At 40.0% G+C, this 22,189-nt stretch overlaps 5 protein-coding genes across 11 annotated transcripts in view; 2 read left to right on the top strand and 3 right to left on the bottom strand.

Moving 5' to 3' along the window:
• Nucleotides 1-226: 226 nt before the first annotated feature.
• On the bottom strand, nucleotides 227-3,329 carry LOC145898758 (fructose-2,6-bisphosphatase TIGAR B-like). Of its 3 annotated transcripts, none has more exons than XM_082987349.1 (6): nucleotides 3,085-3,329; nucleotides 2,652-2,752; nucleotides 2,252-2,329; nucleotides 1,934-2,054; nucleotides 1,711-1,824; nucleotides 227-603 (listed from the first exon to the last, which is right to left on the bottom strand). In XM_082987349.1, the coding sequence occupies exons 1-6, from the start codon at nucleotides 3,219-3,221 to the stop codon at nucleotides 345-347; spliced, it is 810 nt and encodes a 269-aa protein (XP_082843475.1). In that variant the 5' UTR covers nucleotides 3,222-3,329; the 3' UTR covers nucleotides 227-344. The 3 variants fall into 3 exon arrangements, with proteins under 3 accessions (XP_082843475.1, XP_082843476.1, XP_082843477.1); XM_082987350.1 differs by having other exon boundaries at nucleotides 2,661-2,752; XM_082987351.1 differs by lacking the exon at nucleotides 3,085-3,329 and adding an exon at nucleotides 2,880-3,075.
• A 1,715-nt stretch (nucleotides 3,330-5,044) lies between these two features.
• On the bottom strand, nucleotides 5,045-6,836 carry LOC145899079 (fructose-2,6-bisphosphatase TIGAR-like). Its single transcript, XM_082987790.1, has 6 exons — nucleotides 6,673-6,836; nucleotides 6,509-6,609; nucleotides 6,370-6,438; nucleotides 6,174-6,294; nucleotides 5,803-5,916; nucleotides 5,045-5,374 (listed from the first exon to the last, which is right to left on the bottom strand). Exons 1-6 carry the CDS (start codon nucleotides 6,792-6,794, stop codon nucleotides 5,167-5,169), a joined length of 735 nt encoding a protein of 244 aa, XP_082843916.1. The 5' UTR covers nucleotides 6,795-6,836; the 3' UTR covers nucleotides 5,045-5,166.
• Nucleotides 6,837-7,336: 500 nt separating this feature from the next.
• LOC145897515 (uncharacterized) lies at nucleotides 7,337-17,589 on the top strand. Of its 3 annotated transcripts, XM_082985838.1 has the most exons (25): nucleotides 7,337-7,461; nucleotides 7,546-7,656; nucleotides 7,710-7,803; nucleotides 7,877-8,009; nucleotides 8,062-8,152; nucleotides 8,228-8,323; nucleotides 8,874-8,957; nucleotides 9,020-9,148; nucleotides 9,518-9,616; nucleotides 9,689-9,766; nucleotides 9,834-9,888; nucleotides 9,943-10,031; nucleotides 10,249-10,442; nucleotides 10,585-10,822; nucleotides 11,017-11,139; nucleotides 11,209-11,283; nucleotides 11,428-11,538; nucleotides 12,207-12,307; nucleotides 12,857-13,003; nucleotides 13,508-13,609; nucleotides 13,976-14,110; nucleotides 15,104-15,211; nucleotides 16,032-16,149; nucleotides 16,318-16,510; nucleotides 16,972-17,589. In XM_082985838.1, the coding sequence occupies exons 2-25, from the start codon at nucleotides 7,549-7,551 to the stop codon at nucleotides 17,010-17,012; spliced, it is 2,742 nt and encodes a 913-aa protein (XP_082841964.1). In that variant the 5' UTR covers nucleotides 7,337-7,461; nucleotides 7,546-7,548; the 3' UTR covers nucleotides 17,013-17,589. The 3 variants fall into 3 exon arrangements, with proteins under 3 accessions (XP_082841964.1, XP_082841965.1, XP_082841966.1); XM_082985839.1 differs by lacking the exons at nucleotides 10,249-10,442; nucleotides 10,585-10,822; nucleotides 13,976-14,110 and adding an exon at nucleotides 14,609-14,668 and having other exon boundaries at nucleotides 8,228-8,332; nucleotides 9,503-9,616; XM_082985840.1 differs by lacking the exons at nucleotides 10,249-10,442; nucleotides 10,585-10,822; nucleotides 13,976-14,110 and having other exon boundaries at nucleotides 8,228-8,332; nucleotides 9,503-9,616.
• Nucleotides 17,590-18,091: 502 nt separating this feature from the next.
• Nucleotides 18,092-21,589, top strand: LOC145898545 (ceramide synthase 1-like). 2 transcript variants are annotated; one of them, XM_082987048.1, is made up of 7 exons: nucleotides 18,092-18,679; nucleotides 18,758-18,914; nucleotides 19,586-19,766; nucleotides 20,320-20,481; nucleotides 20,880-21,030; nucleotides 21,254-21,397; nucleotides 21,467-21,589. In XM_082987048.1, exons 1-7 carry the CDS (start codon nucleotides 18,467-18,469, stop codon nucleotides 21,482-21,484), a joined length of 1,026 nt encoding a protein of 341 aa, XP_082843174.1. In that variant the 5' UTR covers nucleotides 18,092-18,466; the 3' UTR covers nucleotides 21,485-21,589. The 2 variants fall into 2 exon arrangements, with proteins under 2 accessions (XP_082843174.1, XP_082843173.1); XM_082987047.1 differs by lacking the exon at nucleotides 21,467-21,589 and having other exon boundaries at nucleotides 21,254-21,444.
• The window catches only part of LOC145898544 (uncharacterized), a 28,796-nt gene continuing 28,062 nt past the window's right edge, over nucleotides 21,456-22,189 (bottom strand). The window contains exon 31 of one of the 2 annotated variants that reach the window (XM_082987045.1): nucleotides 21,456-22,007. In XM_082987045.1, the coding sequence (XP_082843171.1) occupies nucleotides 21,964-22,007 (44 nt within the window). In that variant the 3' untranslated portion in view covers nucleotides 21,456-21,963. The remainder of the gene's footprint in view (nucleotides 22,008-22,189) is intronic. The other variant, XM_082987046.1, reaches the window with a different exon arrangement.

The raw sequence follows: 22,189 nt of genomic DNA, 5'->3' as shown, positions 1-22,189 counted from the left end.
ATATTGAAAAAAATATTATATCAAATGTTATCGTCAATATCAAGTGGGAAAATGTGATTTTACAGTTCCACAGTGCCTATACACGAACCCCCACTGGTATCGTACAAAATAGTGGCGGTATATTTTGTAAAGGCCACTTAAGTGGCATTAACGATTGAGAGAATTTCGCCTTCATAATCTATGCATGATAATTTCCCACCAATGAAAGTGAAACTTCAACTACGCAACCGACAAGTTTTATTTAACAATCCTCGCAGCACACAGAAACAAAATGCCAAGCGATTCACAGTGGAACAGTGGGTTCAGCATAACATACAGCAAGAATATAAAACATTATCACCAAGTCAGATGCCGTCGGCTGTCATGGCAACGTTGGATATCAACTTCTCCTTTTTTGCAGACTTTAAATGTTTAGAATTGAAAAGGTTTGTGCATTCGACTAGGACCGTGAAAGGTTGGTTGTTGTCTTCTACCGTATGTCGCCGTGTAACCGGGAAATCCGCGCTTGCCTTCAGACTGATGCTCGCTTGTGTAACGCTGGTGTTCTCGCATGGAAGGTCAATCAGGTTATCCGGTACGTCGCAGTCGTATTTTTGTCCCATGCTGCAAAGTTGAAAACACCGGTGTGACGAACCTCGTCACTGACAGATTAAGTCAATTACAAGGTAACACTATGAGAGGCACCTGTAAAGTTTAAATACGTTACAGGTGCTGTGTACGTCAGTTCCTTTACAACGGTGTTTCCAAACCAGTGGGCGAACCTGGTAAAACTGGTTCAAATGAAGGATGCATGTTTCAAAAATTCCACCGCAGAACGTGTTTACAGCTTTGATACTCCGTGGCGAAGTTAGGAGGGGAAATTTGTCGGAAAATAGTATGTAGTGGGTAAGTGTAGTTAGAACAACAAGATGATGCTCTTATGAAGTTTCGCCCTTGCAAGTTCTACAAGGTTTCTTATCCATTCATTTAGTCAATGAATGATGCTGTCCAATAACGGACTGTGTCGACCCCACATAAACAAGTTACAACAACGGCGTGGAAACAAAGCGGAAACTACGGATATTTGACCCCTTCTTCAACGCTGTTATCATTGCACGCTCTACGCGGTTTACTTTATACGCGTTACTTCTTTATTCCAGAGAATTGACCATTTACCAGCAGCACAGCAACGTGGAAACGGTTGACGTCACGTTGCAAACGGTGACGTAAATGCCAACTTCCGCGTGCGCTGAAACGTCGCAGATAAACGAGTCTGGGTCGTTACTGGGGTCAACCCCTACAAGGCACGTACAATGTTGCGAAATTAGTTCGAAAGTTATCGCCAGAGCGCAAAATGATAACATTCCCGACTAAACGCCTTCAACCAGTTGTGTTGTAAAACAACATGCGCGTGCTTCGGAACTATAGCGATGCTGTGATAAGTTAACGCCCCCTTTTTCAAAGACTTTTTGTAGGAAACACAATAGGTATAGAAATTTAAAACAAAGTAAATGTTATACAGCACGCAAACTTTTCAGTTATCATCCATGCACAACTGCCATAGTTTGTGGCGTTGATGTTATGCAACGAAACGTTTGTAAAAGTATTATTACCAACGATTTGTATGTGTCGCTTACAAAAGCAGAAAGCAATTTCACGTTTGTTTACTTTAACCGGTGTTAAGAGTAAATTACCAAGCAAGTCATATTAAATACACACTAACATACTTACACGCCAACGAGACTGCGAATAGAGCCGCTGTGGGCTACGATCAGCACGTTAGCTGGCGATTGGGAATTATCGCGGAGAGAAAATCGGTCGTTCCAAAGGCGGTTGCACAAATTTCTGGTGACCAAGTACAAAGCAATCAATTATTGAAAGGTCGCGCTGACGCAAAATGTAAATTCGCACTCTTTGAAAAGCGCCAAAAGTGCGTTTCTAGAAATAGCTTTACCTGAGAAACGAATCAGTTCGTTTGGCCAGATCTCGCAGAGTCTCCCCTCCTTCGGGGGTGAAGACGCGGCGATGCTGGTTGTATTCATTTGCCTTCTTACGCAAGATTGCCAAAGGTTGTCCTGTAGTAACACAAGCAATATTGCGTGTTGTGGTTTTTGCACGTTTAAAAGTATCTATAATGCCCCAACACAAAAATTGGGCTATAGCGATAATTATAATTTCAGAAAGCAAACCAGACAAATAATTCAATATCGAGCTGGTTGTGCTCTATTAACTAAACAATAACGCAGAATAACATATTTGTGGGTCTACCAACCTTCCATTATCCCCATGCATCGTTCGCGCAGTCGTGGATCGATGGAGTAAGGCGGGTTTGCTTTGTTTTCAAAGCTACCTGAAATAAATTTAAATTTAATTTAAAAGCAGTAAACTTGCATACAAGAATACCAGGGTGTGAAATATGGCATGGATAATATAATACAAGAGGGAAGGTTGGGAAATAGCTGTATAATTCAACGTTAAAGTGAAAAAAATTAGTAAAATTAAACCTTTGGAGTGCTACTGCTGATGTCAGACATGGTAATTTTAGAATAACTGTCCTTCTGGCATAAAAGTTACAAAGACTTTATTTTTAACCGTCTGCCACCCGACTTTTTCAGGGATACGGTTGAGCAATTCACCATATGCCAGATGGACAATTCTTCTAAAATTTACACCTTTGTGACTGTCGTTTTCCTGAAGAATTATTTTACAGGTCTCTATCGCCCTCTTGAGGTCGCTGCAGTATATGTGGGAAAAGGACTCATCTTTCAACACTCTGCAACGGCAATAGAAAATTAGTAGCATTAAATTGAATCGACTTTCTAACTTTAGTTTGAGTGTATTTTAAATTATCTACACGAACTCATGTATCTCTTATCCCCTAATTGGGTTTTCATTCTCGCCTCATGTGTTGGGTTGTCTTTGGCTGGTCATCGATTTTGAAATGACCATATCTGCGCACTGATTGGCTCCCAGTAAAAGCATTCTTGATTAGTATTCGTTAATTCCACTACTTTGAGCATTATAGAAACTATGCTGGCCTACATTTTTCTTAAAGCTGAGTGGGTTGCTTGGTGCAGGCAAGGTTAACAAAAACATAATCGTTACCTTCCCACTTGGTGAGCCTGATTTCTGCCCTTTACATTCAGCGGCGCATCAAGTTTTTGCCCTTGAAGCAACTGCAGCATGTTATTCACCGTTTGGCCGTGGCGGACCATGGTTATTTGAAACGATATTGACGCCATGCCGAGGCAACCAGCCTTTAATAGTGACGCAGAAATATGTACAGTTCCCGTTGAAGCAAGTATAGCAGCCTTGGCTGTCTCTTGTGAAATAACCACTGCGGTAACTAGCTTGACTGTCTGAAGTGTGTGGCAGACGGGGAGGTTTATATTGAGCAGACCATCACAAGACCACGATGTCAATATAGTGCTGATGACAAAGACTTAAACACTCCAAAACAACCCGGTCAAACGGGTTCAATGTAGGATGTTTTTGTGGGTTCAAATCTGCAGTGCAAGTTCTATTAATAGCTTGCCCTTCTGTTTTTTTCTCCTTGGGCATGGGTTGCGTTTACCAACAAGGTAGGCTATACTAGAACCTCAAAGCCAGCTGCCCTGCGTGCTATATATTTCAATGTACATTTGCAGTCGGTACAGAAATATAATGATTTGCATGTGAATGCTCTGAAAGGCCAAAACTAAGGCCAGTTAAGGCTCGCACAGCTGTCGACCTCCCCAGACATCATCTGGAATATTTTAATCAATGTCACGACAAGGCAGCGCAACGATCGCCCAATAGCTATAACAGTGCACAGGAGAAAAAGGTTTCGGTATGGTACAAACCTATATGAACTGTAGTTCGTCTCCTATCAAATGTACTTATACTTGTATGGACTCACCTACCTGCAATTCCAAGTGTTTAATCTAAAAACTGTTTTGCGTGGTAGGCTTTCAATGTAAGAAGTAGTAGCCCGGCCTATATATTTTTGATCTGTTTAATGGTAATGCCCCTGATTAAATCTAATGTAAACAACACAATCTTTAACCTCCCAGAGTTTCATAAAAAATCGTTTGCTATTGTTTGGGTCTGTTTCTATAGAGAACGTTTGCCGAACCAACAGAATTGATTAATTTGACTATTTTCAATAAAACAACCCGGAAGGGTACGGAGTGCCATTTCGGTAAAAAATTCTGACGAACACGACCTTCGACAAGATTCCAACGGCTGCTGAGTTACCAGTGAACAAGACAAGTTTTAATTGTAGCTTGCAACATTATATCCCTGTTGTAGTCATGTCACGTGATGTACCATTTGATACTGCAGTGTATTTGCTTTTAGATTGGTATAATGTATATTTAATGTTATTGCTGCAGGCCTTTATAGTCTCCTACTGAATCATTGTACCTATGTTATCACGGAACTGCACCCAATCCCTGCATATCCCAAATAGGGAATTTATGATTTCATATTTTGTTGTTGATTATGATTTTACTTAAAAACTCTTATTTAGTATTCGAAAACCAAATGGTTTATTTTTCGCGGACATTTATCGGCGCAATTATGCAAAGAACCACTCCTAGACCGTGTTTGCAATGGGGGGTATGCGTTTAGGTGTATTCGGCTCGTACAGCGGAAGTCCCCTTTGTTTTTAGACAAGTTTAATATTTTTGGAAAGCTTGATTTACGTGCTTTCATTTGGTTGTAAATTGAAAGTGGGATCATAACTATGAAAAAAGTTATCAAAAAAATCGATATTTTTTTTCGAAACATAACTTCATATTTCTGCACTTTTCCATTCGAATTTTTTACATATTTTAATAACCTTTGAAAGAGTTAAGCGCGTAAAATGCTTTGCGTTAACATTTCACTGGGCGAATTTCTCTTTCGCAACTTATGACATAATACGCATATGATATTCATAACCGATTATAAATGTTTTTTTTCATAATTTTGATATTGTTAGAAAGGTCAGTCTATAAACTTTCCCGTGTAAAAAAATCATGCCGCTACCTCGAAGGGCGGCCGAGTAACTCGCGTTCAAAATTTTGTTAACTGGCGATTTTTTTTTGTCAATTAACATGTTTGAAAGAAAAGGAACATTTGCACCACGTATTTGATAGATGTTTAAAAAAGCAAATGAGAAACAAAACCGCACACGTCAATCACACCGCGGTCGAACAAAAAACGTTACAATTTTACAGGAATGTTAAAGCTTGTACACTTGATAGTGATTCCTCTTATCCAGTCATCACCACTTGTTACCTCATCATTGCCATTAAAAACAACCCCATCATTTTCAGGTGGAGGCAGGGTAACTTTTAACGTGGTGCGAGCAGCGTTAAACATGTTAGGTTTGATGTCTTGGGCAAAAGTACAGCCATGTTTGTCGCGTAACCTGTAAACATGCATATAGGCAATGTTAAGAAATTGAAAACATTGGGCAGTAAAAGTGTTTACTATGTTTGTTAAAAACAAGTAGTTAAACAAGTAGTTTGAAAAAAAGTATTAAGTTAGGCAATAAACTTGTAAGGGATAGAGTTTTAAATTTTAAAATTATTGAATTAATTTGTTGAAATCAGAATTCATTGCCAGAATTTGGACTGTGCCAGTCCTTTTTTGGATGTCAGCATGCAAAATAGTGTTTTCGGGACACAAATTTCCCCAAAATCATTCATGTTTACAACACAAAGTGGCAGATTCACTATGGCACTGTAACTTATGTTGTTCTTGATCTTCAAACTACTGACTAATAATCATAACACAAACTGGTTGTGTACAGAATAACACATGATACAAAAATCAGTTTAAAACATCAGGACTTACACTTCACACATGGCCCTTAAGTATGCTCCATGTGCAACAACCAATATATTGGCTAATGTTGTTTTATCTCCCTCATCATTACCCTTGAAAGAATGTATTTCTTTGCATAGCTTTCTGCACAAAAAAATAACAAGAAAATACAATAACTTGATACAAATAACTTAATTATTAAAGCCAGTGAAAAAAATACTGCGAGTGCCCAATCAGCTCTAGACTTGATTCTTTTAATTTTTTTTACATTTAATCTTAATTTACACAGACCTTGTAACGAAGGCAATATGAATGTTGTGACATTCTTGAACAATAGTAAAATTAATATCAGTGCTAAATAATATTTGAGTTGGGACCCCATATATGTCTTTAAAACTTACAGGAAAAATGTCTCTGTTCTTGCATACAAATCTGGTCTTGATTCTCCGCCATCTGGGGTGAACCACATGAAGTCTACTCCAGAGGAACTTGCAGCTTTTATGTACTCACTTAGAGATTTTCCTGAACCAAATCAGTGTAAATGCTCAAAATTACATTTTCTACAAAAAATACAACAGCAGTTCTTTTGTTTCTTACCCTCTAAACACCCGTAACACCTTTCCCTCAAAATTGGGTCAAGTTTGATCTGAACCTCATTATTTCTCTCTGCAAAAGTATGATGTCATGTGAATAAACTGGCTCACACCAGGAAATATGTGCTATATGTCCATTATACTTTGAAAACAAGAATTCATCGACAAAGCCAGTTTGCAGGTTTCAGAAGCTCTTACAAGGTCGCTTGAAAATATGTGGGTGAATTTTTCCTCTGATATGCATCTGGTCAGAAACCACAATAAACAAGTTTGGCAACCAATTTCGTGCATTAGGATCATTACCTACCTTGCTAGGGATAATGCTTGCGATCTTCCTGTGTCGTTTAATGGTTCGTCAAGTTGTCCTTGAACATTCCCAGTTTTATTGAAATCTGTTTCCCCATGCCTAACCAACGTCACCTTAAACATTTTTGCTTTATTTGGTTTAAAATTTGTCGGGTTTTTGCAAAAGTTTGCAAGAAATCGGTAGCCGGATGCCATAAACAAAATCAAGTAATTACTATCAGCATTCCACAAAAATAACTTTTGTAAACAAAACGTTATGGTTTGGGGCTTAAACGGGATAACCTTACTTGTAGTTGCATTTGGGCATTACATTAATTTTTGAAAACAATGAATATTTATGCAAAAAAATGTACAAAAGCAGTTTTACATTCGGGATTTTACCCACGATACAACCCGGCGTGACGTATCTCTCAGCTGCGGTTGTTGCTTGGTTACGCATTAGACCTTTATCATGCTTCGCATATTGCAAAGATTTTATTGCAAGGTGCTTTGAAAGATCCCTGTGTGTTTTAGCAACACGCCCAGAGACCGTTTCTTTTGTTTGTTGTATTCGTAATGGGAAAGTGCAGTAGAATAAGGCAGGAAAAACGGCAATTATAATTTAGTTGTTTGAAAGTTTTTTCGTCTGTTTACGTTTTGAACTTGATCGCGTGTTTTGTTTGTACAGAGATTTTAAATTCTGCTTAAAAGGAAATTCTACCTCCACATACCAAAGAATCCTTGTGATTCTTTTGATTTGCAGTTGTGTGAATAAAAATTCTACTTTCAACGACTGGCTACCAAATTTAAGGTGGGTTTTTCGAAACACCAAATTCCACTTTAAAAATCTATATTATTTAAATAAACTGTGACTTGATCTTTGGGTCTTTTAAAGAAAATGTCGGTTTCGCTATCAAATGCAGCTCTGTCTGAGCCAGAGTTGAGCAGTTTACAAACGGAAAAAACACTTTTGGAACTCCTAGATCTAGCTTTGGGAACCCCTGAGGTACATAGTATCATTGCTTTTCCCAATATTCTTGCAAGAACTTCTGCTTGTAGATTGGTGCTGTGAATTTTAATATCCTCCATACTTTGTTGAACTCCATTTTAAAAAGACTCAATCTTCAAAATGAACTTACTGAAGTTAGCAAAGGTAGGTTACCATTAAGTGAAGCACAAACAAATGTAATAATTAAAGGTGCATATTTTTCTTTTTCTCTCCTTAGATCAGATCCCTGATCTGGAGCCTAAAAGATCCCGCTCTGTGGAAGATTTGGATAGAAAGGTTTCAAAGATGGAAAATCAGCTGCAAGTCTTAAATTCTCTGCCAAGCAACCACGACCTCATTGAAAAAGCCAAGTAGGCTACCTTATTTAAGCTAAAAACAAGTAACTTATAACTTGATCAATAGGTCAGGCACAGCCATTAGCCCAGCAGCAGATGTGTGGCAGCATTTGCAGTTGCAAAAAAAGGTTGAAACTAATGAAGGCGGAGTGACAAAGGTAACTTGTTGTTATGAGTTAAATGTGTTTGGTAATAAATGTTTTAAGGCGGAATCATTTTGATGCTTTTGCTAGGCCTTGTCATTAATTGATGACTTGCTTCGGGAGATGCATGAACTACAGAAAAATCAAAACAAAATACGCGAGGAAATAGCCAATATGAATGAAAAAGTTAATAAGGTGAGGGTTGTTTATAATGTTTAATAAACTGAATAATTTTTGCCCTATTTCTGTGGCACCTTAACAAGTCCATCCATTGTACAAGTATTGGATGCTCTTTCTATAGTCCAACTTTGTTTAACATTGCGCCAACAATAAGAGAGAGTGGCTGGCATGTTTGACAACAGACATCACAATGGGACTTTAAATCTTTTGTGTTTGTCTGCGGGGCTATTCTTAAGCCATTTAAAGCTATCAAAATGTATTTGGTGCTAAAGACTTTTTCCTATCCCTAGTTTACTATTACACAACCATTACATGGATGATTTAAAATTAGGGCAAACAACTGATTCTTTTAAATGCTTGATACTATTTGCAAATGTTCTATATTCTTCGAATTACGCAATTGACGTTTCACTTGCTCACAAACACAAATATAATGCCCAGTTCTGGTTCTTAATAAAATTTCGCAGATGGTTTATCACACATTATTAAAAAAACAATGGATTATTTACTATGTTGCTGAGCCATTGTGGTTTCATAATTTACAATATGGTTACAGGCTGGAGATTTAAGTGATATTATGTCAAAGCTGAAAGCAATGGAGGGGTATGGGACAAGGATAAAGAAACTTGAGGATGAAGTGGTAACTAATTTGCTATTGTGTTTAGAGAGACATGATTCATTGAGACATTTTAACTCTTGTAGGACTTGCTCGCATCAAAACTAAACAAATATCCAGATCCAAGTGAGTTTGACAGCTACATAACTTGGCCAGTGCTAGAGGAGGCGTTAAGTCAACACATGAAGAAAATGGAAGACTTACAAAAGCAGAAGGTGGGTATTGTGCTTGGTCATAACCAAATACATGGCTACAAAGGCACAAGGGAAACCATTGCTTTGTTGTTCCAAGCCAACACATAATTACCTGAGTTAGATTGACATTCCATTTAAACATTAAAAAACAGTATTGTTGGGATTACGAGGTTTTTTTATGTCAACTAACTGATATTTAAACATGTATATTTTCTACAAGCTTAATTGCTGTATGTTGAAATTGAATTAAAACTAAAAAAACTTGCTGTGCCACAATGAGTATGATAATGATGTCATTGTTCTACATGTTATTTAATATACCCAGATTATAAAAAAGTGTAATATGTAGTTATTTATACCTTTTGTCGAGTTTAGGAAATTGAGGAGGAGGAAGGGGAAGATGAGATTGTTCCCACACCTGCAACAACACCAACGCCATCAAGGCCAGCCAGTTCACGGTTAAGTTCAGCCAAGGAAAGGTTTCCACAGGTATGGTTGATATTGTTACATTTAGTTAAAGCTATTCTCTTCTTAGTGTGAATTGTCTGTGTCTTGTTCTAGGCCACTGAAATGCTAGAAAGGATAGGAGCTCTTAATGATAGACATGAGAAGCTGGATGATAGGGTGGTTGTGTTGGAGGTGAGTAAAGGGTTTTACATCAATGTTAAACAACATGTGCTTCAACAGTAGCAAAATATTTTTGCAGGAAAATATGCCTGCAAAAGCTGACAAAACAGACCTGGATGAATTGCTGGATAAGGGTATGTCATTTTAAGTTCATTAATTTACTGATAACAGTAACTTTAAATCAACAGCTGGAAACCAGTCCATTCCAGATGATTTACTTGGGCAGCTTGAAAAGCTAAAAGAAGCCCTAAATGCATTGGAAAGGGAGAGAGATCGAGTAAGTAACCCTTTGAAATCATGTAAACATGTTCTGCTGCACTTAAATAAATGCATAATCCAGCAATTGTCAATGGTCAACTAGTCATTGTGTACACCACAACCACATATTCCTATTTTTACAACATTTTATGTTTACGATATATTTTTACATAGCAAACAACTTTCCATACATTGTAAAGTAAAAAAGCAGGTCCATTGAAATTAATTCTTGTAAGGTGGGTGATTCGCTCAAAATGCAACAAGATACAATTGACATGATGTTGTCAATGAGGAGCTCCACACCTGAAAGAAGTGACGGAGGGGAAAGTTCTGGTTATGAGTCAGGAGGAACTGGAGCTTCAGCAGTAGAACTTAGAAAACTTGAGCTTGCTTGCCAGAGGCTTGGCCAAAAAGTGAACAGCCATGTCAAGTAAGAGGTTTAGAAATAGCATTTCGCCAGGTAAAAGAGTGACCATGTATTGTAATTGGCAGTTTTTAGTTTACACATGGCAAAACAGGCACTTAAAAACGCAAGAAAGGTAGCACACAAAAAATATGATTTTGTTAATCAGGGAGTTGGCACGCACTGACAGTGATTTGGCTGACACAAACAAAGAAATCAGAAAGTCGGTCGACGGTGTTAATTTAAAGCTGAAGGAAATTAAGAAGGAACTCGATTTGCTCAAGGATACTCAGAAAGCCATGAGTCGGACTTCTGGTGGGGTCTTGTCACCTCAACCCCCGCCCAGGGAAAAGAAGTCGAAAGAGACAGTAGCAGTTTCACCAAAGCGAACAACAGTTAGAAAGCAGGTGCAGTGTTGTGTATGATAGTATGCATCAAGCAAAGTACAGCAAGACTTATTGAACTGTTAAATAGTCACTTAATCATTGCGAAGTTGGTCGTTTTAAAAATATTTATGCATTGTTTCGGTATTCCTTGAAATCCAAGATTGTTAGTTTTTTTAGTGTTTGTTTAAACTCCACGGCGTTTTTGCTTTCAATAGGAATCTGACACCATAACCAACATTCAAAACGCGTTGCTCAATCTACAAGCAGAAATGGAGAAGCTTCACAGGCTGATTAACTCGGCCATCGAAGAGCATGCTAACAAGCAGAAGCACATCGACGTACGAACGTTAATTTGTTTGCAAAAACCGGCGTGTTTTGTTGTTTTAATGATGGTTTTTCATATTTAGGCGTTGTATGGTTATGTTGAAAAGCTTGAGGAAAAGAAGGCGGACAAAGAAAACGTGAAAATGGAAATCGACGTGGTAGAGTTTGTTCGTTTTCGGCTATTCCATTTTGCGCTAATACTAGTAAACCTTGGTCAAGATAATAAATCCTTGTTTGAAGTAGCGACAGTTCATTTCCTATGCTGACAAGTTTGCTTTGACGAGCTCTGTGTTGATTTGCAGAAAGCCGACAAACACCTGCTCGCCACAAAAGTAAACAGATCGGACTTCGATACGACTACCACGGAGATAACAAAAAATCTCGACGACATGTTAGGGAAGATTCTCGGACAGGTATAGGCATGCAACATATGTTTAATTTTCGCTATATATGTGTGAGGGGTGGATCAGGGGTGTGCGTGTTTAAAGGAATTGTGTGGTCATTGCGCAAGACAAGACAGACACCCAGCTATTTTCGATAACTGACTTATCGCTGTTCCATCCTGCTGGTAAACATTTGTTCAGCAGTCCTGGGTTTGTTTGAACTATGGGGTTTCGCAAACAGTTCGAGTGGTCGAAGTCAAAAACCGCAGACAACGCGTTGACTGTGGCTGTCGTCGTACCTCCAAAGGTCCGTTGTCCCCGTGTTTGATTCCTCTGTGGGAAATGTTATTCTTCCCCACCACAACGCGATCGGTATATGGTCGGGTGTTACTCTATTGCGGTTTCTCTCGCGTTCCTGTGTTTTATATGTCTGCCTTTGCACAACACCCAGTACCAATTACGGGCAACGCTTCCAAGGCAACGTGTTCCATTGTGGGCATTAACTAAACAGGATGTGTTACAACGACCCCTCGAACTGTTTTTAAAACACTCTTGTCTTCAACACTGCAGTATACCTCTAGGTGTGGATAGGTACATTCTCGTTATATTGTAACCGGTGCTGTTGGTCTTGCGTCATATTACATGGTCAAACGAAACGGCCTTTGTCCGGGTTTAAACTTTGCCTTTGCTTTATTTAGGAAACGGAATGGCAACAGGCGGTGAAAAAGCTCTCATCGGATGTTGATGGTAAACTCGACCGCATGGAGTTGGAGGCTCTGAAGCAGCATTTGGAAAACAGGTGTGCCGCGTGGTGACTTTTATTCATTTCGCTAAAACCGGCAAAACAAAACGGTTTTAATACATGTACGTACAGTATTCGCTGTTTTGGGGTCTCACCAGTGGAAGTACATTGATCATGACTGCCATGCCAGAAAAATAACTTTGATACAAAAAATACGTTTGTGCAAAAACGAGCCGTTTTAATTAAAAAACAGAAATAAATTCGTGACAGTAATGAAATGGGAAACTATCACATAAGAAAGTACCTCGTAATTCAGTGGTTCTTAAACTTCCGCATGCGACGCACTTGGACAGATTTACCACTTGTGCGATGCGCACAAAGCATAAATCTATCACGACGATTGGTTCCTACTATTTTCAGTCAAAGCAGACTGAATTTTTCCATTAAACGAACTCTTTTGGTTAAAAAATTTACGCTGTGCCTTTTAAATCTAAAAATGACGCAACGTGCAAGGAGTTAATCGCGATACACAGTTTGAGAACCTCCGTAATTCTTCGTTTTTATATATACGTTGCCTTATTCTAATTCTCCCCACCTTTGACTAAGGCTTAAAGCCATGAGAAAACTGCTTGAGCAACGCCCACAGAAGGAAGGATATGCGGAGGGAGACGACGCCGCCGGATTCCGCAAACAGCTTCTCCAGAGCTACCACTGCATTTCGTGCGACCGACCTGTAGACCTAGCTCCCGTGGGGTTAGTACTTGGTATATGTGCGTACATCACCTGTCGCGTTTTTATTTGTTTGCACAAACTAGCTAGCATGTCCAAACCCAATCTTCACTTTGGTCGCCGGAAACGTAACTACCCTGTTTATGTGTGCAGGGTCATATGAGTGGCCGGATGATAACCCCGTGTTTCGGCTATGGATGGCTCACCTTGTTAACTAGACTACATTTTGTTACAAATAAATGTTTTGTTTTGCTTTAATCAAGGGGACAGTCCTTTTTCGTAGTTAAATGAGATTTTTTTTATTATTCTGTTTTTCTTTCAGCGTCGTAACTTGGTGAATTACACAGCATAAGAAATAAATTTATTTTTCCTTAAAAAAAAGGTCAAAAATTGTTGATATGAATGCAAATCATATTTCACAAAGCTTATCATTATAACTGTTACCGCGAAAACTACGCTTTAGCAAAATCGCCAATCACAACCACACCTACGCTTTGTTAGACAAAAAAAAATGATTTCATTTTTCAGACCTGTTCCATCGATTCCAGCCACAGCCGGTTTGCCCGCTACTAAATCCGTGCGACCATACACGTCATTCGAGCTCGACCAAATCCGACAGCAGGCCAGGGGGTAAGTTTCGAGACTCGTTGTCTGTTTGTCTTGTGAGTGCGTCGACCCGGTAACTATAGGTGTCCCTGTGCGAAACAGCGGGATCCAACTTGTACTTAGCCGACAAACAGGCGAAATCTTCACTTGTAAAGCCTACTTTCAATTTTAGAACAAATTCACACGTTTTTTTTTAGCAAATCTTGTATGTTTTTATAAACACACATTTTCTAACAACGCATACATGTTATCACAATATTCTGGATATTTAATTCGTGACCACTTTTCTCGACTTTTTTGGTCAAGAAGTGCATGTTTCTGTGACCTCTGCTGAAGCAGTCTCTAGTCTAGCAATAACGATCAGAGTTTTTGATTCCCTATTTTGCACAGCATGCTGATCGGCAAAAACGCAGCAAACTTCAAGGCAGCTTTGGAGGAAAGGGAACTTGCCAGATTGAGAAAGCTTGACGAAATGGCCTTTAAAGCTCATTACCCACAGGGAGTGTATCAGCCAGCAGTGCCAGGGTGTGTATTCTTAATTAAATGAGGTTTGATTCTCAGGAAAGTTCGCAAGCAAACTTGCTGGGCTTTATTGGACAGAATATAGATGCAGAGTAAGTTGTAACGCACGCTGCGCCAGTTTAGTTTATGAAATAAGCGTTGAGTGAGGTTGTCTACATGTCTGTCACCAGAGAGAAATTGGAACTTTGCTCTCAACTCCGGAACAAGACCGTATAATACCACAGCGGCAACTATGTATCAAAGTGCTGATCAGCATTAGTTCAGGATAAGATCAAAAGCATTATAGCTGTATTGCCATATCCTGACTCCTGTATAGAAAAGATATTAACAGCCTGTCCGAATATGAATTTTTTGTGAGACGACAGTGAACAAATATCCCATCCAGTCCGATCAAACGTTATTGCATTCCATCACCCTTATAAGGTGCATATACGTTTCGGCGAAGGTCCGATCCGCTTTTCTTTTGTCTTTCTCTCACCCAGAACCGTTTCTCCGTAATAGGTCGCGGCACCCTCCCAAGTCACTGCCGCCTCTGCCAGCCGATAAGTGGCGCTATCTCAGGTAAAACTATCACGGCATGTGACCACTTGGGCATCCTGCATGGCGCGGTGTATTGTGATCACGTTGTTCCTACACTTTTGCATGAACAGGCACAACTCTTTCCATTTGCTTTTGTGAGGTGTGGGCTCTTGTATATTGCACCTTTTGGGCGATTTCGAAGAACTGCGCATGAACTGCACCGTGTTTTGCACGCTTGTAATTACGTTTGAGCCGCCACAGTTACTGTATAAAGGTTTGACGCGGGTTGATACCAACGAAACCTGGCGTACGCCCTGAATAGTGAGTATTTTTGCGGTGTCGCGATATAAGTTTGTCGATAATTTGGCCACAACAGATAAACAAGAAACGTTTTTGACGAGTTCCGCAAATCTTGGCCGTTTAAACTACATACTAAATTATCCAAGAAACCAAAAAATGGAATTTCTCATTATGCAGGGAGGAGAGTGAGGGAGTGGACAATGTTATTCCCTCCGGAAGAGCTTGCGGAGGAAACTACACCCTGACTTACCCACACAGAAGATACACTAGACTCACTCACCTCAGGTATACAAGCTGTTTACGCACTATACTGTTTAACAACACAAGTTATGCAGAGTCACAAGCAAATGACTATGTTACGTCAGATTTATAGTATTCACCTTGGGGCATTTGTCCAATTACTAGCCATATGCATGCTATGCTACATCACATTGGATTTCCATTAACCTATCGTAAACAGCTATCGTCGCAATTATGGACAAACACATCAATATAAAAAACGTGATTTCTATGGAGAAGTTTACTCGTCAACTTCCTCCTACTCTACTCAACGCAGGGAAAAAACACAATGTAATATGCCGGGGGCGGCATTACAATATTTTCACACTGCTTCCTGATGACGACAATGGCATGGGAAAGTTTCGTCATCTTATCGCACATCTTGTGCAACAAAACATGGTAGCTACCGTACCACTCCACTGTTCCTCATTCCTATACCTCCTGCCAAAAAGTAGCCTTATATACTGTTGACCGCATGGGCCTTCAAGCATTTGAAAATGACCCTGTGTCTCAATTCATCAAGCTATCGTAAAATGCTGAGAACAAAAACGTTGCCCATATAGCAAAAAGCGTTGACATGTTATATTTATTGAACTGATGATGCCATGAATTGTTGCCGAAACGTCCTAAATACATAAAGCATGTCCATGTTTTCTGCAATATCATAGAATATTTTTCAACACAATAGAATATCCCATGCCAAACATTTCACCTCTGAGACCGTCTTATTAAACAGTTTCTCATGTGAGGTTGCAAAATGGAAACTCGTGTTGAAATTCTACAATGCTTTAAAAATTAACTTGTAATTTTCTGTCTAATTTTCCAGCGAGCTGTGGCAGGACGAGGAATCAGTGTTGGAAGTGGCGCGAGAGGAAGTTGAGCTTCAAGGTCACGACGGTCACATTTACAAAGGCCGTTTACCAAACATCCCTTTGCCTGTACAGGTTGGATTAATATCCGCTATAAGCACTCTATGGCCTTTAATAACCCAATCATATTTGTTCGTTTTTTCTGAGGATTCCATGAAACTAATTTGTGCGATAATAATCGACAAGTTAAGCGCAAAAAAACTCACGCAACCAATACATACTAATCACATACATACTTTCCAGAGTCGCAAGATGATGGGTGCCGTTGGGCCGGATAGTGGTTATGGGGGTGTTGGGCCCCAATCTGGAGTATCCCCGCGGCCAAGCTCGGCGCGCTTGGGCCAAAGACCGTCATCAAGTGGACGTCGTCCCGCGTCGTCTGGAGGCGAAAGACCACGAACTGCCGGAATGTCGCCTCCAAATTTGTCTCTAGAAAGTAAGTTCAAAAATAAACACTTGGTTAAAACCTGAATAACTGTAATTCACCACGTGTATATGGTTTATTACAAACTTATGTGACCAAACATGAAATGTATCGGGCATTTATCTTGTTTTTTTTTACCGGTGATTTAGGCAAATTTTACATCTCGTTGTGTGTTGATTTTATACGGTGCAGGGTCAAAATTTATGACGTATTTTATATGTATATTATGTATATATTACTTCTTAATGGATGTCTTTTTACACTTCAATATTATAAGCATTGAACCATGTGTCGTAATATCACGTTATGAATCAAGTGTTTTTGTGTAAACTGGCTACAAAAAGTATGTGCGTTTTTGTTAGTAAACCTAACCCATTGTTGTTAACCACCACCCGTTGCGACCTGATTGCCCGCCGATTTGTCACATTCCATTGCAAAACAACACCAAAGTAATCGCATTACTTTTTTCACAGATTCACACAGCCGTATCTCAGCGACCACCAGTGTCGAATAAACGTCCTCAAGGCATCTATTCACTGTTTGTACTCGTCTGTCAAAATTGTCTATTTCCGTCCCTGTGTGTTTATAACCGACCGTACACCGTGTAAGGGTATAACGTCCCGCATGTTTTTGTTGCAGTACATGTCAAAGCCATGTTATCCATGTGTAGTTTCGCTGTTCGCTTTGCAAAAAGATTAAACGTTCTACAACCCACTGTCTACCGCCCTATTCCCGTGAGCACCATTATCGAATTTCCTTCCATAAGTCATCGAAACGAAAATAGCCTTTTTTTGTTTCAGAACGGCAGTGATACATACTACTACCGAACCAACAATGGTCTTGCCTTGTGGTTATAACAATAAGGGAATCTAGTCAATGGTGCTTACGTGAATACGTATGGACGGTCTGTAGCAACAGTTCAGCTACCGGCGGTGTCTATACAATTGCGCATATGCATTTACGCCCTTAGTTTTCGCTTTATCTCAGCAGTTATGCCCTTTGCCGTCCACTGTCAAGGCCTTACCACTGTACAAAAGACCCGTTAGTAAATAGAGCGCCTACAAATGTACATACATACATACATATATATATATATACATATATAGTTGCCCCGCACGTATTTTTCTACGTACTCTTCCAGTCGTTGATTATTGCGCTTGCTGCATTCAGCACTGGGTAAACTCTCATATTGCCTATATTACATCCTTCGATAACTTGAACCAGTTACCTTACGAGCAAAGTCATTGTCCCTCAATAGCCCTGAGTGTACACCTGTTTTAACGAACAAATGACAAAATCACTTGGGAAATACTTTTAAAATTTCCTATGTAAGCGACGCGACGCCCACAGAGTTTTAAGTGTAAACCCCTGTCCCTCATAAGTGTTCAATGTTTTGAAATGTATCGGTTAATACAGAAAATATTTTGTTTAGTGGTTCGTTCCTTGGAGGGCTGTATTTTGAAAAGCTACTATATTTACCTCACATCAAAAAGATAAAAATTCGACACGCATCATAGAGTACGTTTTGTGTCTACAACACCGGTTCCGCACCATCGCCCACAGACGGCATTCAACGCCGGCACAATCCAGCAATTAAGTGCCCAGTTTTGAATTGCGAGGCTAACAGTGTGAACCTATTCAGGAGAGATAACTGTTTAATTCCGAACTGTAAGCCAAAGGCCATTACGTTAGCTGAAAGCATTGCGGTAGTCGTTTTTGAACTTATGTACAGCAATCGCCTATCGAATGATAATTTGCTATCCGGCTGGCAAGCTGACGGAAATAGCATGAATAGTACTACCTCGCCACTTCGTGGAAGGCTATTACCGTTGTTACAGGCCTTTATAAGTTGGACTATATTCGATAGTATAGGATTGAATCATCGCTGTACGCCAGAGGAGCTGTGGCCACTGCTTTTGGTCTGTTGATAAGATTGAGAATAGAAATACACGAACAAAGCCGTGGAGAATGGCATTTTCACAGCCCACTTACGATGAGTTCGTGTATAACGTATCGCGCTACTTTGTGGATGAGTGCAAAAGGCTGGAAAGCCCGCGGGCTGTGCTTAGACTGTGGTTAGAAACTTTTCGCTCTGGTTTCTCGGCCATCGATTTCTTGGCAGTGGCTTTTCTTGCAGTGCTGTGGACCGCGCTTCGAACATACGCCACACTGCGCTTCAGGGTAAGTCGATCACCTACAAAACGATTTGAAGTGTCGTGTTTTCGTGAAAATAATTGCATAAATGGAACTGTTTGACAGCGGTTCGCAAAGTTTTGCGGCCTCGCGAAGAAAGAAGAGGTAAAAGCTCCGGAATGCTTGTGGAAAGTTTCGATTTCGTTGGTGTTCTGGATATTTTCTACCTCGTTGGTTTTGGGAAAGTACGACTTGTTGTTTGACCCGTCAAAGTGTGTCAGTGGTAAGTGCATTAACGTCCCATTTCACGTTTGCATGCAACTAGGTCCTGGTAAATGTAACAGCCTCAAGTGAAACGTTGTTCTTGTTCGTATGGTAAATGCGGTTTATTTGCTGTGGTTATGTTTCATCCGTTGCGTTTTCGGCTTGCCCTTTTCGTACAAATTGTTACAATTTCCTGTCTCGCAACAGCTGGACCCGAGCTAATGTTGCTCACTTATCTTGTAGCTGTGTTTCTTTTTTTGACATATTTTGAATTATAACCGGAAAGGGAAGGGGTAGAGGGCTTGGAACACGTTGTTTAACTAACTACGCCACACAAAGACTTCCTCTTTTGTGTGCAGTGAGTTGGTAAATTTTAACTCCGACGTTTTAGAAACAATGTACCTGCGGAAGAAGGCTGGTTTCGATTGTGCGACGCTAATAGAGGGAGTGAAAATTCAATATTGCGTTATTTAATCCTCAGAAACAGCCGCATGTCTGCTGCCGACAGCAGCATTCCATGATTCTGTTTGCAGCAGTGATTACTGTATTTGACATGTTCGCCGTGTACTTACAGGCAAAACACAACAAAACATGTTTACTCATTGTTTTGTTCCGAAATAGATACCAAAACTGCAAAGCATTTGACTGTAGAAGCTTTAACCCCGTCTTTTTGCCATTTCTTACATACAGGTTATCATCCTGACAGCATTGTACCCTGGGACGTCTATTTCATTTACGCCACACAAATGAGTTTTTATGTTCATTCAATTTTCGCCAGTCTGAAGTTGGACGAGTGGCGCAGTGACACACCAGTCCTGCTTGTCCACCACGTGGTTACGATTCTACTCCTTGCAATTTCGTACATCTGCAAGTAAGTGCTGCTGCTCAAAATTCTGGTACATGATTCTATAACGTGGTGCTTAGCGCAGCGGCGTTTACTTTTATGTATAGTAATAGTGCTTACTGGTAAGAAATCGTGTGAACATTGTTTTGTAACACTGGTTGTTGGTAGGTCCGTTACCACGAACATGTCGTTATCAAATTGGTTTGTTTCGTTCGTTGCGTAGACGAGTTTACAACCAAGCAAGTTTCCGATTTCGATCGAACGAAACTTTCTGCAAACCGCGTTAGCGTTTTACTTTCACAAACACGGGTAGTTGCTAAACGTCCGATGCGACCTGTCACAATCCATCACCGCCCAGTGCAAAACCGCCTTCGTTCCCATGTCAGGTATCTTTCTTCGGCAGGAAATCACCTTTTACACAGGGTCCCTGACTCGATGTGGTTTTGATGGTGCCCATGCCATTTTTTATCTTTTCTGGTCACGACTGAAGCAATATTTTGTACAAAATAAGAATTATTTAATTTTAATATCCCCTATATACTTTTATTCTTTTTATTTCACATTCATTTTTGGGTTGTAGGTACTATCTTTTGGGCCTCTTGGTGCTGTTCTGTCACGACCTCAGCGATGTGTTTCTGGAGGGGACGAAGCTGGTGGTTTATTTCAAAACAAAAGGAGGTGTTTGGACATCGATATGTGACTTTCTGTCAATAATCGGTTTTATTCTGCTCGCCGTCTCGTGGTAAGTCGCGAACTGCGGTGTAAAATTCTTGCCTGCTGTGGATGGAAAGTAAAAACCACATTCTGAATTCTGCTGGCTTTCTCGATCAAGTGATCGGTGAATTAATAGCATTAGCCACGGTCAGTGTATCTGAAAGTTAAAATAACCTATATCCTGGTTTAAAAATTCGAGCGAAATGCAAAGCTGTTTTGCTTGGTTATAGAAGGCATTTAAATACCGCGTTACGAGCTGTATGTCGCGTTAAGGTAAACTGTAGAGCAACCCCCGTTTTTTCATTCATGTCACTCATCTGTTGTATGTGTGTTGCTTGTGAGATTGTAATGTGCGATTCAGTTAACATACACTCGCATAACACTGCAACATTGGCCGACATGACCTTTGACCCGTTTGTGTTTAAGGTTCACGTTGCGATTATACTGGTACCCTCTGAAAGCCATCTACGCCGCGACCTACATCGCGTCACAGCTGCTGGACGAAATGCCGCCTTTTTCCTTGTTCCTCAACTTGCTTATGATTATTCTGCTTGTCATGCACGTCTACTGGTTCACGGTAATTATGAGCAAGAAAACATGCAAAATATTCCGTCCCAAAACACACATTTGTGCAGTGGCAAGTACGTTCAGCTGCATAACAATGTGCTGTGTAAAACTGTGACAGTTTAACTGTAGCCTATAGCGCTACCCCAAGTTTTGCAAACTTGTTTGTGCATGGCATGAACGTTTGCTATGGGAAAGAAACTTTCTGTCTGATGCAACATTTCTTTGTTTGGCAGCTTATCCTGCGTATTGTATACGACGTCACAACCGGTAAGACACGGGAGATTTCAGACATTCGAGAATACGAAGACAATGACAACACGAATCAAAGGACGTCACACAATTTGAGCAACGGAAAACAAGGCGAAATCTCTACCCAGGTTCGTTCCCAAAAAGCCGCAACAAATTCCTATTAAAAATACCTAAAATATGTTAAACTATTAACACAGGGAAAGAAGATGCGATGAGAGATTGGAAGTTGGATGTATTAACCAGGGTGGAAGCAAAATAAAAAAGCAATGTTCTAAATCTCTAGGCAATAGTATAAAAGTTGTCGCACGCAGGGATGTTAGAACAAAAGGACATACGAATGCCACAGTACTTGATTCACATCAGTCCGTTAAAACATATATCTCAGTGCAATGTTTCCGTTGAGATTGATCGACAATAAGTTTTCGTTACGTTGCTACTGTTGCTTGTGTACATTTTCCACTACTTTTTATCTAGAAGGTAAAATTACACGTACGAACTCATTCACAGTGCAAAAAACATGTTATGTAGGAAAAGGAAAACGGAAGATTTTGACATTGCTAAAAGCTATAGTGGCGAGAAGCAGGAAGATACGTTTAGCGGCTACAGGTAAACGGAATACTGTCCACAGCTAGGATGTCTGGATGTGTTTGCGAGAAGAAGTTCTAGAACACTCCGGTATTGTGAAACACTTATATCAGGCCTCTGCAACCGGGGAAGTTCCCATGTCTTTTCGCGCGCCTGCAAAAAAAGTAATGGTTGCAAAATGAACGGTTACAAGGCTATAAACGATATGTCGGTCAATCGCAAACAGTAAACGATATATCGGTTACACACAAGGATTACATTTCTCCACGCTATCAAGCGTGCACCTATTTTTGTGGTAGGCGATGCTGACTCATGAGACCATACTGTTGGCATGT

This window comes from Ascidia mentula, chromosome 4 (assembly GCF_947561715.1).
Source record: "Ascidia mentula chromosome 4, kaAscMent1.1, whole genome shotgun sequence".
Classification (NCBI taxonomy): Eukaryota; Metazoa; Chordata; class Ascidiacea; order Phlebobranchia; family Ascidiidae; genus Ascidia; species Ascidia mentula.
The sequence above is the reverse complement of the archived record's forward strand: the minus strand, read 5'-3'. Positions and strand labels throughout refer to the sequence as shown.

Coding starts and splice junctions, on each gene's coding strand:
- LOC145898758 (XM_082987349.1), bottom strand. CDS start 3,221: ATGGCGTCAATATCGTTTCAAATAACCATGGTCCGCCACGGCCAAACG. Junction 2,753..3,084: donor CAGGCTCACCAAGTGGGAAG/GTAACGATTATG, acceptor TTGCCGTTGCAG/AGTGTTGAAAGATGAGTCCT. Junction 2,330..2,651: donor GGAAAACGACAGTCACAAAG/GTGTAAATTTTA, acceptor AATTTATTTCAG/GTAGCTTTGAAAACAAAGCA.
- LOC145899079 (XM_082987790.1), bottom strand. CDS start 6,794: ATGTTTAAGGTGACGTTGGTTAGGCATGGGGAAACAGATTTCAATAAA. Junction 6,610..6,672: donor CAAGCATTATCCCTAGCAAG/GTAGGTAATGAT, acceptor GTTTCTGACCAG/ATGCATATCAGAGGAAAAAT. Junction 6,439..6,508: donor GATGAATTCTTGTTTTCAAA/GTATAATGGACA, acceptor ATACTTTTGCAG/AGAGAAATAATGAGGTTCAG.
- LOC145897515 (XM_082985838.1), top strand. CDS start 7,549: ATGTCGGTTTCGCTATCAAATGCAGCTCTGTCTGAGCCAGAGTTGAGC. Junction 8,958..9,019: donor AGAAACTTGAGGATGAAGTG/GTAACTAATTTG, acceptor TAACTCTTGTAG/GACTTGCTCGCATCAAAACT. Junction 14,111..15,103: donor TATCAGCCAGCAGTGCCAGG/GTGTGTATTCTT, acceptor CTCATTATGCAG/GGAGGAGAGTGAGGGAGTGG.
- LOC145898545 (XM_082987047.1), top strand. CDS start 18,467: ATGGCATTTTCACAGCCCACTTACGATGAGTTCGTGTATAACGTATCG. Junction 18,680..18,757: donor ACGCCACACTGCGCTTCAGG/GTAAGTCGATCA, acceptor ACTGTTTGACAG/CGGTTCGCAAAGTTTTGCGG. Junction 18,915..19,585: donor CCCGTCAAAGTGTGTCAGTG/GTAAGTGCATTA, acceptor TCTTACATACAG/GTTATCATCCTGACAGCATT.